The 17,162-nt window shown below is 44.2% G+C and overlaps 2 protein-coding genes across 2 annotated transcripts in view; one reads left to right on the top strand and one right to left on the bottom strand.

Moving 5' to 3' along the window:
• The window catches only part of ESRRG (estrogen related receptor gamma), a 980,003-nt gene that overhangs the window by 120,654 nt on the left and 842,187 nt on the right, over positions 1 to 17,162 (top strand). The window lies entirely within an intron of this gene.
• LOC138637657 (high mobility group nucleosome-binding domain-containing protein 5-like) lies at positions 704 to 2,972 on the bottom strand. The gene is made up of 3 exons (XM_069726493.1): positions 2,825 to 2,972; positions 2,105 to 2,193; positions 704 to 1,354 (listed from the first exon to the last, which is right to left on the bottom strand). Exons 1-3 carry the CDS (start codon positions 2,970 to 2,972, stop codon positions 704 to 706), a joined length of 888 nt encoding a protein of 295 aa, XP_069582594.1.

Raw genomic sequence — 17,162 nt, forward strand, 5'->3', positions numbered from 1 at the left:
TCGTTGCTACGTCACAAAATGCAACGATATCGTTAACGAAATTGTTATGTGTGAAATTACCTTTAGGCAAGAAGAGATCGTAAGTGCAGCTCTGAAGCTAACCAGATTCTTTAGCTGGATCTGGCCATTTTTAGCTCTCCTTCTTTTCCTTCACCTCCTTCTCTTCCTCCTCTGTCTTTTTTTCTTTTGCTTCTTCTCCTTCTTTTTCTCCTTCTCCTCCTCCTCCTTCTTCTATTTCTTCTTCTCCTCCGTTTCCTTCTCATTCTCCTCATTCTCCTCCTTCACCTTCTCATTTTCCTTCTCCTCCTCCATGTTCTTCTTCTCCTTCTCGTTCTTATCCTTCACGTTCTTCTTCTCCTTCCCCTTCTTCTTCTTCTCATTTCCCTTCTACTTTTCCTTCTCTTTCTCCTCCTCCTTCTTCTCCCTCTCCTTCTTCTCCTTCTTCTCTTCCTCCTTCTTCTGCTTCTCCTTCCCCTTCTTCTTCTCCTCCTTATTGTCCTTCTCTTTCTCCTTTTCCTTCTCTTACTCCTCCTCCTTCTTCATCTTCTTCTCGTTTTGCTTCTTCTTCTCTTCCTCCTTCTTCTTTTTCTCCTTCACCTTCTACTTCTCCTTTTCCTTCTTTTTCTCCACTTTCTTCTCCTTCTCTTTCTTCTCCTTTTCTTTCTTCTTCTACTTGTCCTTTTTTTCCTTCTCCTTTTTCTTCTCATTCTTCTTCTCCTTCTCTTTTTTTCTTCTCCTTCTCTTTATTCTCCTTTTCCTTTCCTTCTCCTTGTCCTTCTTCTCTTACTTCTTCTTTTTCTTCTCCGTCTCCTTCACCTTCTTCTTCTCCTTCTCTTTCATTACCTTTTCCTTCTCCTTGTCCTTCTTCTCTTCCTTCTTCTTTTTCTTCTCCATCTCCTTCCCCTTTCTTATTCACCTTCTCTTTTTCTTCTCCTTTTCCTACTCCTTGTCCTTCTTCTCTTCCTTCTTCTTTTTCTTCTCCGTCTCCTTCACCTTCTTCTTCTCCTTCTCTTTCATCTCCTTTTCCTTTTCCTACTCCTTGTCCTTCTTCTCTTCCTTCTCCTTTTTCTTCTCCGTCTCCTTCACCTTCTTCTTCTCCTTCTCTTTCATCTCCTTTTCCTTTTCCTTCTCCTTGTCCTTCTTCTCTTCCTTCTTCTTTGTCTTCTCCGTCTCCTTCACCTTCTTCTTCTCCTTCTCTTTCTTCTCCTTTTCCTTCTCTTTCTCCTTTTTCTTCTTTTCCTTCTCCTTCTTTTTCTTCTCCTACTTCTTCTTCTCCTCCTTTTTCTTCTCCTTCTCCTTCACCTTCTTCTGCTCCTTCTTTGCATTCCTCTGATGCTACATAACCCAATTTCTTCTGTGCCACATAAAAAGACACCAGTATTTTAAATGACACATTGCAAGTGAGACCCTGTTAGACATTTTGCATGGGGGCCCAGGAGAATTCTTATAGGCAACAGTTTAAAGGGTTTGTCCACTTTCAGAATATCCCTGGCAGGATTGTTCAGCACCATCACTTAAAACTGCATTAACACTGCAGCCCTGGGTCAGTACCATGGACCTGATCAATAAGGAATATTTTATATCTTATAGTGCTAATACTAAATATAATTTTTGTTTCTTCATAGATGACCTCCCTTTATATCAGGATTTTTTTTTAGTTTTCCTGTTTCCTAATTTGCTTAGATACTGAACGCCCCGCCAATCACTCCTCTCTCTCACTATCTCTATGCAATTCACATTACGTGCCCACGGAGGTTTTTTTTTTTTCAATATCATTTTTGTGAAAATTATTATTGCTTTTAGTATTTGAAATATGCTTCAAACAGGATTGTAGATTTATTAAATTCTCTAAGAGCATTTATGTCTAGCATAAAACAATTGCTGAGTTATGTTTTATATCATTTTTAAATAAATTGAAGTCGTTTTGTCCCGGGATGAAGTGATTTCGAATTCATGGAAGGGATTTCTAGTGACTCACAGAGGCCTCTCTCAGCAGTGCCAAGAAAATCGAGACATCCGTGTCCTGACGTGCATATTGAAGAACTCTTTTTGGCAAATATTATATCTGTGTTGCAGAAGGTTGTTCCAGCCAATTATAAATTACCTCATTCAAAAATATGTCTTGTAGAAGAAGAGAAAGTTTGGCGAGAACTCCGGTCTTACAATTATAGCTACGTAATTTTTTTGAGCTCGCTACACAGATTGTTTTGGCAGGGGTTACTATCAGTTAATATTGCTTGTTTAAAGGGGAACATATTGTTAAAAGATACCGATGTCGGTGGGAAAACATGCTTCATTATTTTACATCATGATTGGTGAAGTAGTTACAGCCACAACAGTAACATCGTGGTTGACAAAGTAATTGCAACCACATCAGTTTTTCTCTTCATCGTCAATTTTCACCAGTCTACTTTTAATTTTGTGCACTTTCTTTTTTTACAATAGGTTTCATTAAGTCTTAAATGGACAAAAAAAAACTTGAAAGGGAACGAGAGAATTGCAATAGCGGTACTAAAGGAGTTCTAGCATTTCTTCTTCCTCTTCTCCTTCTTATCATTCTTATCCTTTTTCTCATTCTCCTAATTACTCTCCTCCTTATTCTCCTCCTTCTTCTTCCACTTCTTCTTCTACTTCTCCAAATTACGCAGCATCAAAAACTCACCAAATAATCATTGAGGGTACGTAGCCTAATTGTTATTCAGCGCGCATGACCTTTCTTCTTCATCTTCACTTTCTTCTCATCCTTCCCCTTCTTCTACTTTTCCTTCTCCTCTTTTTTCTCCTCCTTCTTCTCCTTTTTCTTCTCCTTATTCTTCTTCTTCACCTTCTCCTCCTTCTTCTTCTCGTCCTTCTCCTTCTTCTACTCTTCCTTCTCCTCTTTTTTTCGAATCCTTCTTCTTTTTCTTCTTCTTCTCCTTACTCTTCTTCTTCTCCTTCTTTTTCCTCTTCTTCTCCTTACTCTTCTTCTTCATTTTCTCCTCCTCCTTCTTCTTCTCCTTCTTCCTCTTCTTATCTTTTTTTCGCCTTCTCCTTCTTCTTTACCTTCTTCTTCACCGCTTCTTCTTCTCTTTCTCCTTTTCCTTCTCCTTTATCTTCTTCTACTTCTTCTTTTCCTTCTTCTTCTTCTACTTCCCAAAAATATATGCAACATCAAAAACTCACCAAATTCTCATTCTGAGTATGTAGCCTAATTGCTGTTCAGCGCGCATTATATACAGTCATGGCCAAAAGTATTCACACCCCTGCAATTCTGTCAGATAATACTCAGTTTCTTCCTGAAAATGATTGCAATCACAAATTCTTTGATATTATTATCTTCATTTAATTTGCCTTAAATGAAAAAAAAAAAAAAGAAAATGAAGCAAAAAGCAAAACATTGATCATTTCACACAAAACTCCAAAAATGGGCCAGACAAAAGTATTGGCACCCTCAGCCTAATACTTGGTTGCACGACCTTTAGCCAAAATAACTGCGACCAACCGCTTCCGGTAACCATCAATGAGTTTCTTACAAAGCTCTGCTGGAATTTTAGACCATTCTTCTTTGGCAAACTGCTCCAGGTCCCTGATATTTGAAGGTGCCTTCTCCAAACTGCAATTTTTAGATCTCTCCACAGGTGATCTATGGGATTCAGGTCTGGACTCATTGCTGGCCACCTTAGAAGTCTCCAGTGCTTTCTCTCAAACCATTTTCCAGTGCTTTTTGAAGTGTGTTTTGGGTTATTGTCCTGCTGGAAGACCCATGACCTCTGAGGGAGACCCAGCTTTCTCACACTGGGCCTTACATTATGCAGCAAAATTTGTTGGTAGTCTTCAGACTTCATAATGCCATGCACACGGTCAAGCAGTCCAGTGCCAGAGGCAGCAAAGCAACCCCAAAACATCAGGGAACCTCCGCCATGTTTGACTGTAGGGACCGTGTTCTTTTCTTTGAATGCCTCTTTTTTTCTCCTGTAAACTCTATGTTGATGCCTTTGTCCAAAAAGCTCTACTTTTGTCTCATCTGACCAGAGAACATTCTTCCAAAACGTTTTAGGCTTTTTCAGGTAAGTTTTGGCAAACTCCACCCTGGCTTTTTTATGTCTCGGGGTAAGATTGAGTTTACAGGAGAAAAAAAAGAGGCATTCAAAGAAAAGAACACTGTCCCTACAGTCTGAAGACTACCAACAAATTTTGCTGCATAATGTAGGGCCCAGTGTGAGAAATGTGTTTCTCCCTCAGAGGTTATGGGTCTTCCAGCAGGACAATGTCCCAAAACACACATCAAAAAACACTAGAAAATGGTTTGAGAGAAAGCACTGGAGACTTCTAAGGTGGCCAGCAATGAGTCCAGACCTGAATCCCATAGAACACCTGTGGAGAGATCTAAAAATGGCAGTTTGGAGAAGGCAGCCTTCAAATATCAGGGACCTGGAGCAGTTTGCCAAAGAAGAATGGTCTAAAATTCCAGCAGAGCATTGTAAGAAACTCATTGATGGTTACCGGAAGTGGTTGGTCGCAGTTATTTTGGCTAAAGGTCGTGCAACCAAGTATTAGGCTGAGGGTGCCAATACTTTTGTCTGGCCCATTTTTGGAGTTTTGTGTGAAATGATCAATGTTTTGCTTTTTGCTTCATTTTCTTTTGTGTTTTTTCATTTAAGACAAATTAAATGAAGATAATAATACCAAAGAATTTGTGTTTGCAATCATTTTTAGGAAGAAACTGAGTATTATCTGAGAGAATTGCAGGGGTGTCAATACTTTTGGCCATGACTGTATATAGCTACCTTTTTCATTTTTGCATTGCTAAAAATTGAAGTGTGTTCTCATGGGCAATAAACTCATCTAGTGGCTTGTCTTAGCTGAAAACAAAATGATTGAGCATGTTGACATCCAAGAGCCCAACCTTTCTTTCTTCTGACATTTGCCTTTGGAGAAAGGGCAAGAAAATGCTGTACACAATGGGTGTGCGTTACCAACCAAAGTTATAACCAAAAGTGGTGCAGAAGTTGAGGTCAAACCTCGACTTTGTAGGCTCAGAGTCCCTTTAGACAAGCCATCCATGGCCATTGAATTACTACCAATTGGCAAATCGGCAGTCAAAGAATATTATTGGTGTGAGCAGCTGACGTCCTGGTTACATAAGACAATGTACTGTTGATAACGATGATTTCACTGCCGGCATGAGCAATCCAAATGACCCAACGAATGAGTGGTTTATTAATTTGACGGGTGATTGCCAGCACTATTCTTTCCTCCCACTTTCATACTGATATTTTAATTGGCCTTCCATGAATTTGGTCTGGGTGTCTGAGATCTGAGAAATTAGAGATACTGATGTTAATGGTTGTAAAGAAAGAATATGTTTCTGCTAGGTAAGGAACATAAAAAAGAAATAAAATGCCTCACCCTGATCATTGGAACGACTGAAAGAGAATTGTCGGAGGTAGGGTTGAGCGAAACGGGTCGAACATTTTCAAAAGTCGCCGACTTTTGGCTAAGTCGGGGTTTCATGAAACCCGATCCGACCCCTGTGCGGGGTCGGCCATGCGGTACGCGACTTTCGCGCCAAAGTCGCGTTTCAATGACGCGAAAAGCGCCATTTCTCAGCCAATGAAGGTAAACGCAGAGTGTGGGCAGCGTGATGACATAGGTCCTGGTCCCCACCATCTTAGAGAAGGGCATTGCAGTGATTGGCTTGCTGTCTGCAACGTCACAGGGGCTATAAAGAGGCGTTCCCGCCGACCGCCATCTTACTGCTGCTGATCTGAGCTTAGGGAGAGGTTGCTGCCACTTTGTCAGAAGCAGGGATAGCGTTAGGCAGGGTCCATTAACCACAAAACCGCTTGTGCTGCAGCGATTTGCACTGTCCAACACCACCCTCGGTGTGCAGGGACAGTGGAAGTTTTTTTTTTTTTTTTTTCCCCTCAGCGCTGTAGCTCATTGGGCTGCCCTAGAAGGCTCCCTGATAGCTGCATTGCTGTGTGTACGCCGCTGTGCAAACCAACTGCTTTTTTCAAAGCACAAATCCTCTTGTTCCTTCCTTTCTGCACAGCTATCTTTTTTGTTTGTCCACACTTTTTATTTCATTTGTGCATCAGTCCACTCCTTATTGCTGCCTGCCATACCTGGCTGAGATTACTGCAGGCAGGGAGATAGTAGCTGCCTGCCATACCTGGCTGAGATTACTGCAGGCAGGGAGATAGTAATTGTAGGACATTCCCTGTTTTTTTTTTTTTTTTGGTGGGAGATTAAGATTGGCAATTTGGCATTTCTGCTAGAGTGCCATCCCTGTGTGTGCCATCTCTCTCACATAGTGGGCCATAGAAAGCCTTTTCATTTTTCTGTATTTTTTTTTGTGGGGTGTATAAATTCTCCCTGATAAAAATACAGTGGGAGATTAATATTGGCCTTTGGGCTTGTGTGCCAGTCCTGAGTGTGCCATCTCTCTCACAAATAGTGGGCCATAGAAAGCCTATTTTATTTTTTTTTGGGTTTTATAAATTCTCCCTGAAAAAAAGGGAGATTAATATTGGCCTCTGGGCTTCTGTGCCAGTCCTGAGCGTGCCATCTGTGCCAGTCCTGAGCGTCCCATCTCTCTCACAAATAGTGGGCCATAGAAAGCCTATTTAATTTTTTTTTTGGTTTTATAAATTTTCCCTGAAAAAAGGGAGATTAATATTGGCCTCTGGGCTTGTGTGCCAGTTGTGAGCGTGCCATCTGTGCCAGTCCTGAGCGTGCCATCTCTCTCACAAATAGTGGGCCATAGAAAGCCTATTTAATTTTTTTTTTGGTTTTATAAATTTTCCCTGAAAAAAGGGAGATTAATATTGGCCTCTGGGCTTGTATGCCAGTTGTGAGCGTGCCATCTGTGCCAGTCCTGAGCGTGCCATCTCTCTCACAAATAGTGGGCCATAGAAAGCCTATTTAATTTTTTTTTTGGTTTTATAAATTTTCCCTGAAAAAAGGGAGATTAATATTGGCCTCTGGGCTTGTGTGCCAGTTGTGAGCGTGCCATCTGTGCCAGTCCTGAGCGTGCCATCTCTCTCACAAATAGTGGGCCATAGAAAGCCTATTTAAATATTTTTTTGGTTTTATAAATTCTCCCAGAAAAAAAGGGAGATTAATATTGGCCTCTGGGCTTGTGTGCCAGTTGTGAGCGTGCCATCTGTGCCAGTCCTGAGCGTGCCATCTCTCTCACAAATAGTGGGCCATAGAAAGCCTATTTAATTTTTTTTTTGGTTTTATAAATTTTCCCTGAAAAAAGGGAGATTAATATTGGCCTCTGGGCTTGTGTGCCAGTTGTGAGCGTGCCATCTGTGCCAGTCCTGAGCGTGCCATCTCTCTCACAAATAGTGGGCCATAGAAAGCCTATTTAAATATTTTTTTGGTTTTATAAATTCTCCCAGAAAAAAAGGGAGATTAATATTGGCCTCTGGGCTTCTGTGCCAGTCCTGAGCGTGCCATCTGTGCCAGTCCTGAGCGTCCCATCTCTCTCACAAATAGTGGGCCATAGAAAGCCTATTTAATTTTTTTTTTGGTTTTATAAATTTTCCCTGAAAAAAGGGAGATTAATATTGGCCTCTGGGCTTGTGTGCCAGTTGTGAGCGTGCCATCTGTGCCAGTCCTGAGCGTGCCATCTCTCTCACAAATAGTGGGCCATAGAAAGCCTATTTAATTTTTTTTTTGGTTTTATAAATTTTCCCTGAAAAAAGGGAGATTAATATTGGCCTCTGGGCTTGTGTGCCAGTTGTGAGCGTGCCATCTGTGCCAGTCCTGAGCGTGCCATCTCTCTCACAAATAGTGGGCCATAGAAAGCCTATTTAAATATTTTTTTGGTTTTATAAATTCTCCCAGAAAAAAAGGGAGATTAATATTGGCCTCTGGGCTTCTGTGCCAGTCCTGAGCGTGCCATCTGTGCCAGTCCTGAGCGTCCCATCTCTCTCACAAATAGTGGGCCATAGAAAGCCTATTTTTTTTTTGGGGGGGGTTTTAGAAATTCTCCCTGGAAAAAAAAAGGGAGATTAATATTGCCCTTTGGGCTTGTGTGCCAGTACTAAGCGTTCCATCTCTCTCTCTCTCTCTTAGTCAGTGGGCCATAGAACGCCTATTTTTGGTTTTATTTGTTTTCTAAATTCTCCCTGAAAAAATCATTTTATTTTATTTGGTTTCTAAATTCTTCCTGATAAAATCATATTTTTTTTATTATTTTTTTTTCTAAAGTCTCCCTGAAAAAAAAAAAAAAAAAAAAAAAACAGTGGGAGATTAATATTGGCCTTTCTGCTTGTGTGCCAGTCTTGACTCCTGGGTGTGCCATCTCTCTCTCTCTCTCTCTCTCTCTCTCCAATTGTGGTCCATAGAAAGCCTATATTTTTTTTCCTTGATTTGGGTTCCAAAATCTACCAGAGAAAATAACTCCATCAATCATTGGTAGAAAAATATTGGCCTCTGGGCTTGTGTGCCACTCCTGATTCCTGTGTGCGTCATCTCTCAGTCAGTGGGCCATAGAACGCCTATTTTTGGTTTTATTTGTTTTCTAAATTCTCCCTGAAAAAATCATTTTATTTTATTTGGTTTCTAAATTCTTCCTGATAAAATCATATTTTTTTTATTATTTTTTTTTCTAAAGTCTCCCTGAAAAAAAAAAAAAAAAAAAAAAAACAGTGGGAGATTAATATTGGCCTTTCTGCTTGTGTGCCAGTCTTGACTCCTGGGTGTGCCATCTCTCTCTCTCTCTCTCTCTCTCTCTCTCTCCAATTGTGGTCCATAGAAAGCCTATATTTTTTTTCCTTGATTTGGGTTCCAAAATCTACCAGAGAAAATAACTCCATCAATCATTGGTAGAAAAATATTGGCCTCTGGGCTTGTGTGCCACTCCTGATTCCTGTGTGCGTCATCTCTCAGTCAGTGGGCCATAGAACGCCTATTTTTGGTTTTATTTGTTTTCTAAATTCTCCCTGAAAAAATCATTTTATTTTATTTGGTTTCTAAATTCTTCCTGATAAAATCATATTTTTTTTATTATTTTTTTTTCTAAAGTCTCCCTGAAAAAAAAAAAAAAAAAAAAAAAACAGTGGGAGATTAATATTGGCCTTTCTGCTTGTGTGCCAGTCTTGACTCCTGGGTGTGCCATCTCTCTCTCTCTCTCTCTCTCTCTCTCTCTCTCCAATTGTGGTCCATAGAAAGCCTATATTTTTTTTCCTTGATTTGGGTTCCAAAATCTACCAGAGAAAATAACTCCATCAATCATTGGTAGAAAAATATTGGCCTCTGGGCTTGTGTGCCACTCCTGATTCCTGTGTGCGTCATCTCTCAGTCAGTGGGCCATAGAACGCCTATTTTTGGTTTTATTTGTTTTCTAAATTCTCCCTGAAAAAATCATTTTATTTTATTTGGTTTCTAAATTCTTCCTGATAAAATCATATTTTTTTATTTTTTTTTTTTCTAAAGTCTCCCTGAAAAAAAAAAAAAAAAAAAAAACAGTGGGAGATTAATATTGGCCTTTCTGCTTGTGTGCCAGTCTTGACTCCTGGGTGTGCCATCTCTCTCTCTCTCTCTCTCTCTCTCTCTCCAATTGTGGTCCATAGAAAGCCTATATTTTTTTTCCTTGATTTGGGTTCCAAAATCTACCAGAGAAAATAACTCCATCAATCATTGGTAGAAAAATATTGGCCTCTGGGCTTGTGTGCCACTCCTGATTCCTGTGTGCGTCATCTCTCACTCAGTGGCCCATAGAAAGCATATAGTTTGTTACATTTGTTTTCTAAATTCTCCCTGCAAAAATCAATTTTTTTTTTTTGGGGGGGTTTCTAAAGTGTTCCTGAAAAAAATAAAAATAAAAAACAAATAATAGTGTGACATTAATATTAACATTTGTGCTTCAGTGACAGTCCTGCGTGTGGGGCATCTCTCTAATTTGCAGCCACCAAAAAAAGAGTGTGTAACATTGTGCCTGATTTTCGCGGTGGTCTCACCAACCTGTAAAGGGGTAGCTAAATCATACTGAAGTTATAGCTCACCGTGTAAGTTGTGTGACTGCAACAAATAACGTTAGTTTGGTTACGTTTTTAAAACAATGAGGAAGTCTAGTGGAAGAGGTCGTGGCCGGGGGCGTTCATTGTCAGCTGGTAATGAGGGTAGTGGTAGTGGTGGAGCATCAGGTGGTCGTGGGGAAAAAAATATTGCACCTAAGTCTGGAGCTGTGGAGCCAGGTTCGTCGTCCGGCTACACAAGGCCTCGAACGCTCCCTTTTCTGGGATTAGGAAAACCGCTTTTAAAGCCGGAGCAGCAAGAGCAAGTTTTGGCTTATCTTGCTGACTCAGCCTCTAGCTCTTTTGCCTCCTCTCGTGAAACTGGTAAAAGTAAAAGCAGCGCGTCGTTAGTGGATGTTCACGGTCAGGGACAAGTCACTTCCTTGTCCTCTTCAGCAAAAACAACAACAGAGAAGAATGCAGCAGGCGACACAACGGGTTACTCCATGGAGCTCTTTACACATACCGTCCCTGGCTTAGAAAGTGAAGCAGTTAACAGTCCATGCCCATTACAAATTGAATCTGACATGGAGTGCACTGACGCACAGCCACAGCCAGACTACTATGCTGGTCCTTTGACTCAGACCACAACATTGCCCTCGCAGGGTGCTGATCAAGAATCAGACCCTGATGAGACTATGTTGCCCCATCACGAACGCTATACCACCGAACGACACGGTGACACAGACGAAGTTGCGCAGGAGGTACAAGAAGAGTTATTAGATGACCCAGTTCTTGACCCCGATTGGCAGCCATTGGGGGAACAGGGTGCAGGCGGCAGCAGTTCTGAAGCAGAGGAGGAGGAGGGGCCGCAGCAGGCATCAACATCGCCACAGGTTCCATCTGCCGGGCCCGTATCTTGCCCAAAACGCGTGGCAAAGCCAAAACCTGGTGGAGGACAGCGTGGCCATCCGGTTAAAGCTCAGTCTGCAATGCCTGAAAAGGTATCCGATGCTAGAAAGAGTGCAGTCTGGCATTTTTTTAAACAACATCCAATTGATCAGCGCAAAGTCATCTGTCAAAAATGTTCTACTTCCTTAAGCAGAGGTCAGAATCTGAAAAGTCTCAATACTAGTTGCATGCATAGACATTTAACCACCATGCATTTGAAAGCTTGGACTAACTACCAAACGTCCCTTAAGGTTGTTGCACCCTCGGCCAATGAAGCTAGTCATCAACGCAACATCCCTTCCGGCAGTGTAGGACCACCATTTAGCGCACCACCTGCTGTATCTGTGCAGGTATCTTTGCCAGGCCAAAGCAGTCAGGGTCAGGGAATCACCAGTTTCGTAGTAGGAAACACTGCATCTAGGGCACCGGCGGCAACAATACCATCTCCCACCGTCTCTCAGTCTGCCATGTCCACCGGCACCCCCGCTAGTTCCACGATCTCCATCTCTCCAGTCCAGCTCACCCTACATGAGACTATGGTTAGAAAAAGGAAGTACTTAGCCTCGCATCCGCGTACACAGGGTTTGAACGCCCACATAGCTAGACTAATCTCGTTAGAGATGATGCCCTACCGGTTAGTTGAAAGCGAAGCTTTCAAAGACCTGATGGACTACGCTGTACCACGCTACGAGCTACCCAGTCGACACTTTTTTTCCAGAAAAGCCATCCCAGCCCTCCACCAGCATGTTAAAGAGCGCATCGTCCATGCACTCAGGCAATCTGTGAGCACAAAGGTGCACCTGACAACAGATGCATGGACCAGTAGGCATGGCCAGGGACGTTACGTGTCCATCACGGCACACTGGGTAAATGTGGTGGATTCAGGGTCCACAGGGGACAGCAAGTTTGGGACAGTTCTGCCTAGCCCACGGTCTAGTAAACAGTTGTCTGTAGCCGTTCGCACCCCCTCCTCCTCCTCCTCCTCCTCGTCCTCCTGCAGAAGCAAGAGCTCGTCCACAGACCGCAGTCGCACAAACACTCCATCCGCACCTGCCACTGTTGCACACCAGGTCTCCCATTATGGGGCAGCTACTGGCATACGTCAGCAGGCTGTATTGGCTATGAAGTGTTTGGGCGACAATAGACACACCGCGGAAGTTCTGTCCGAGTTCTTGCAGCAAGAAACGCAGTCGTGGCTGGGCACTGTAGATCTTGAGGCAGGCAAGGTAGTGAGTGATAACGGAAGGAATTTCATGGCTGCCATCTCCCTTTCCCAACTGAAACACATTCCTTGCCTGGCTCACACCTTAAGCCTGGTGGTGCAGTGCTTCCTGAAAAGTTATCCGGGGTTATCCGACCTGCTCCTCAAAGTGCGTGGACTTTGCGCACATATCCGCCGTTCGCCTGTACACTCCAGCCGTATGCAGACCTATCAGCGTTCTTTGAACCTTCCCCAGCATCGCCTAATCATAGACATTGCAACAAGGTGGAACTCAACACTGCACATGCTTCAGAGACTGTGCGAACAGAGGCGGGCTGTTATGTTTTTGTGGGAGGATACACATACACGGGCAGGCAGTAGGATGGCAGACATGGAGTTGTCAGGTGTGCAGTGGTCGAAGATTCAAGACATGTGTCAAGTCCTTCAGTGTTTTGAGGAATGCACACGGCTGGTTAGTGCAGACAACGCCATAATAAGCATGAGCATCCCCCTAATGCGTCTGCTGATGCAAAGTTTGACGCACATAAAGGATCAGGCGTCTGCACCAGAGGAAGAGGAAAGCCTTGATGACAGTCAGCGATTGTCTGGTCAGGGCAGTGTACATGACGAGGTACCGGGCGAAGAGGAGGTGGAGGATGAGGAGGATGATGGGGATGAGTATATTTTTAATGAGGAAGCTTTCCCGGGGGCACGGGAAATTGGTGGCGTGGCAAGGCCGGGTTCTGGTTTTTTGAGGGACACAAGTGACGTAGATTTGCCTGCAACTGCCCCTCAACCAAGCACAACCGCAGATTTGACAATGGGAACTTTGGCCCACATGGCGGATTATGCCTTGCGTATCCTCAAAAGGGACACACGCATTACAAAAATGATGAACGATGACGATTACTGGTTGGCCTGCCTCCTTGATCCTCGCTATAAAGGCAAATTGCAAAATATTATGCCACATGAGAACTTGGAACTAATATTAGCAACAAAACAATCAACTCTTGTTGACCGTTTGCTTCTGGCATTCCCTGCACACAGCGCCCGTGATCGTTCTCACACGAGCTCCAGGGGCCAGCAGACCAGAGGTGTTAGAGGGGCAGAAATCAGAAGTGGCGTTGGCCAGAGGGGTTTTCTGACCAGGTTGTGGAGTGATTTTTCTATGACCGCAGACAGGACAGGTACTGCAGCATCAATTCAAAGTGACAGGAGACAACATTTGTCCAGTATGGTTACAAACTATTTTTCATCCCTTATCGACGTTCTCCCTCAACTGTCATTCCCATTTGATTACTGGGCATCCAAATTAGACACCTGGCCAGAATTGGCAGAATATGCATTGCAGGAGCTTGCTTGCCCGGCAGCTAGTGTCCTATCAGAAAGAGTATTCAGTGCTGCAGGTTCAATACTAACAGAAAAAAGGACTCGTCTGGCTACCCAAAATGTAGATGATCTAACCTTCATTAAAATGAACCACAACTGGATTTCAAAATCTTTTGCCCCACCCTGCCCGGCTGACACCTAGCTTTCCTATGAAAAGGTCTTGCCTGTGGACTATTCTGAATGACTTTTCCAATCTCGTAATTTTCTTCACCTGATTGTCCAGCATACGACATGTTTCCACCTCACGAAATGGCCAAACTCCCCACACGGGGTCGTGCTATCGCCACTTTGCGCTTGGACCCTTGAGAGTGCTGTTTGTCTGAAGAGGTGGGTGTGGCCGCTTTTGGTCGACGGCACTGCCACTGGGTCCCTCATAGTACAATAAAGTGTCTCTGGCGGTGGTGGTGCGCACCCAACGTCAGACTCACCGTTGTAATATGAGGGGCCCTGTGCCTGTACCGCCGGCCACAAGCCAGTTCCCCCCCCCCCCAGCTCAAACAGTGCTCTACCACTAGCAAAATTATCTCTCACAGCTTCACCAATGTGTAGTCTAGGCGCTGACATCCTTCAATGCCTGGCACTGACAATACCATTGTTTTGACATTTTTGTTATGTTAGGCCTTCGAAGCCTGTCTGCGGTCACTCCTTCCACTAGACTTCCACTGACCAGACCACTGCTGCCCGTGTACCCCTGGAACCAATTTAAAATTGCCTACAGCCATGTGTTAATATTTTAGGCCTTCGATGCCTGTCTGTGGTCACTCCTTCCACTAGGCCTCCACTGACCACACCACTGCTGCCCGTGTACCCCTGGAACCAATTTAAAATTGCCTACAGCCATGTGTGATTATTTTAGGCCTTCGATGCCTGTCTGCGGTCACTCCTTCCACTAGGCCTCCACTGACCACACCACTGCTGCCCGTGTAACCCTGGAACCAATTTAAAATTGCCTACAGCCAGCCCAATTTTTTTATTTTAGGCCTTCGATGCCTGTCTGCGGTCCATTCTTTCAACTACTACTACACTGACCAGGGCACTGCTGCCCAAGTACCCCTGGAACCAATTTAAAATTGCCTACAGCCATGTGTTAATATTTTAGGCCTTCGATGCCTGTCTGTGGTCACTCCTTCCACTAGGCCTCCACTGACCACACCACTGCTGCCCGTGTAACCCTGGAACCAATTTAAAATTGCCTACAGCCAGCCCAATTTTTTTATTTTAGGCCTTCGATGCCTGTCTGCGGTCCATTCTTTCAACTACTACTACACTGACCAGGGCACTGCTGCCCAAGTACCCCTGGAACCAATTTAAAATTGCCTACAGCCATGTGTTAATATTTTAGGCCTTCGATGCCTGTCTGTGGTCACTCCTTCCACTAGGCCTCCACTGACCACACCACTGCTGCCCGTGTACCCCTGGAACCAATTTAAAATTGCCTACAGCCATGTGTGATTATTTTAGGCCTTCGATGCCTGTCTGCGGTCACTCCTTCCACTAGGCCTCCACTGACCACACCACTGCTGCCCGTGTAACCCTGGAACCAATTTAAAATTGCCTACAGCCATGTGTGATTATTTTAGGCCTTCGATGCCTGTCTGCGGTCACTCCTTCCACTAGGCCTCCACTGACCACACCACTGCTGCCCGTGTACCCCTGGAACCAATTTAAAATTGCCTACAGCCAGCCCAATTTTTTTATTTTAGGCCTTCGATGCCTGTCTGCGGTCCATTCTTTCAACTACTACTACACTGACCAGGGCACTGCTGCCCAAGTACCCCTGGAACCAATTTAAAATTGCCTACAGCCATGTGTTAATATTTTAGGCCTTCGATGCCTGTCTGTGGTCACTCCTTCCACTAGGCCTCCACTGACCACACCACTGCTGCCCGTGTACCCCTGGAACCAATTTAAAATTGCCTACAGCCATGTGTGATTATTTTAGGCCTTCGATGCCTGTCTGCGGTCACTCCTTCCACTAGGCCTCCACTGACCACACCACTGCTGCCCGTGTAACCCTGGAACCAATTTAAAATTGCCTACAGCCATGTGTTATTATTTTAGGCCTTCGATGCCTGTCTGCGGTCACTCCTTCCACTAGGCCTCCACTGACCACACCACTGCTGCCCGTGTACCCCTGGAACCAATTTAAAATTGCCTACAGCCAGCCCAATTTTTTTATTTTAGGCCTTCGATGCCTGTCTGCGGTCCATTCTTTCAACTACTACTACACTGACCAGGGCACTGCTGCCCAAGTACCCCTGGAACCAATTTAAAATTGCCTACAGCCATGTGTTAATATTTTAGGCCTTCGATGCCTGTCTGTGGTCACTCCTTCCACTAGGCCTCCACTGACCACACCACTGCTGCCCGTGTAACCCTGGAACCAATTTAAAATTGCCTACAGCCATGTGTTATTATTTTAGGCCTTCGATGCCTGTCTGTGGTCACTCCTTCCACTAGGCCTCCACTGACCACACCACTGCTGCCCGTGTACCCCTGGAACCAATTTAAAATTGCCTACAGCCATGTGTGATTATTTTAGGCCTTCGATGCCTGTCTGCGGTCACTCCTTCCACTAGGCCTCCACTGACCACACCACTGCTGCCCGTGTAACCCTGGAACCAATTTAAAATTGCCTACAGCCATGTGTTATTATTTTAGGCCTTCGATGCCTGTCTGCGGTCACTCCTTCCACTAGGCCTCCACTGACCACACCACTGCTGCCCGTGTACCCCTGGAACCAATTTAAAATTGCCTACAGCCAGCCCAATTTTTTTATTTTAGGCCTTCGATGCCTGTCTGCGGTCCATTCTTTCAACTACTACTACACTGACCAGGGCACTGCTGCCCAAGTACCCCTGGAACCAATTTAAAATTGCCTACAGCCATGTGTTAATATTTTAGGCCTTCGATGCCTGTCTGTGGTCACTCCTTCCACTAGGCCTCCACTGACCACACCACTGCTGCCCGTGTACCCCTGGAACCAATTTAAAATTGCCTACAGCCATGTGTGATTATTTTAGGCCTTCGATGCCTGTCTGCGGTCACTCCTTCCACTAGGCCTCCACTGACCACACCACTGCTGCCCGTGTAACCCTGGAACCAATTTAAAATTGCCTACAGCCATGTGTTATTATTTTAGGCCTTCGATGCCTGTCTGCGGTCACTCCTTCCACTAGGCCTCCACTGACCACACCACTGCTGCCCGTGTACCCCTGGAACCAATTTAAAATTGCCTACAGCCAGCCCAATTTTTTTATTTTAGGCCTTCGATGCCTGTCTGCGGTCCATTCTTTCAACTACTACTACACTGACCAGGGCACTGCTGCCCAAGTACCCCTGGAACCAATTTAAAATTGCCTACAGCCATGTGTTAATATTTTAGGCCTTCGATGCCTGTCTGTGGTCACTCCTTCCACTAGGCCTCCACTGACCACACCACTGCTGCCCGTGTACCCCTGGAACCAATTTAAAATTGCCTACAGCCATGTGTGATTATTTTAGGCCTTCGATGCCTGTCTGCGGTCACTCCTTCCACTAGGCCTCCACTGACCTGTCTACTGCGGCCCGTGTACCCCTTGAACCAACCTAATAAAATATTTAAAAAATTAATTTGATTATAAAAAATAAGATCGTGTTGAGATCTCAAATGCAGACATTTTAACAATCAA

This window comes from Ranitomeya imitator, chromosome 5 (assembly GCF_032444005.1).
Source record: "Ranitomeya imitator isolate aRanImi1 chromosome 5, aRanImi1.pri, whole genome shotgun sequence".
Lineage (NCBI taxonomy): Eukaryota > Metazoa > Chordata > Amphibia > Anura > Dendrobatidae > Ranitomeya > Ranitomeya imitator.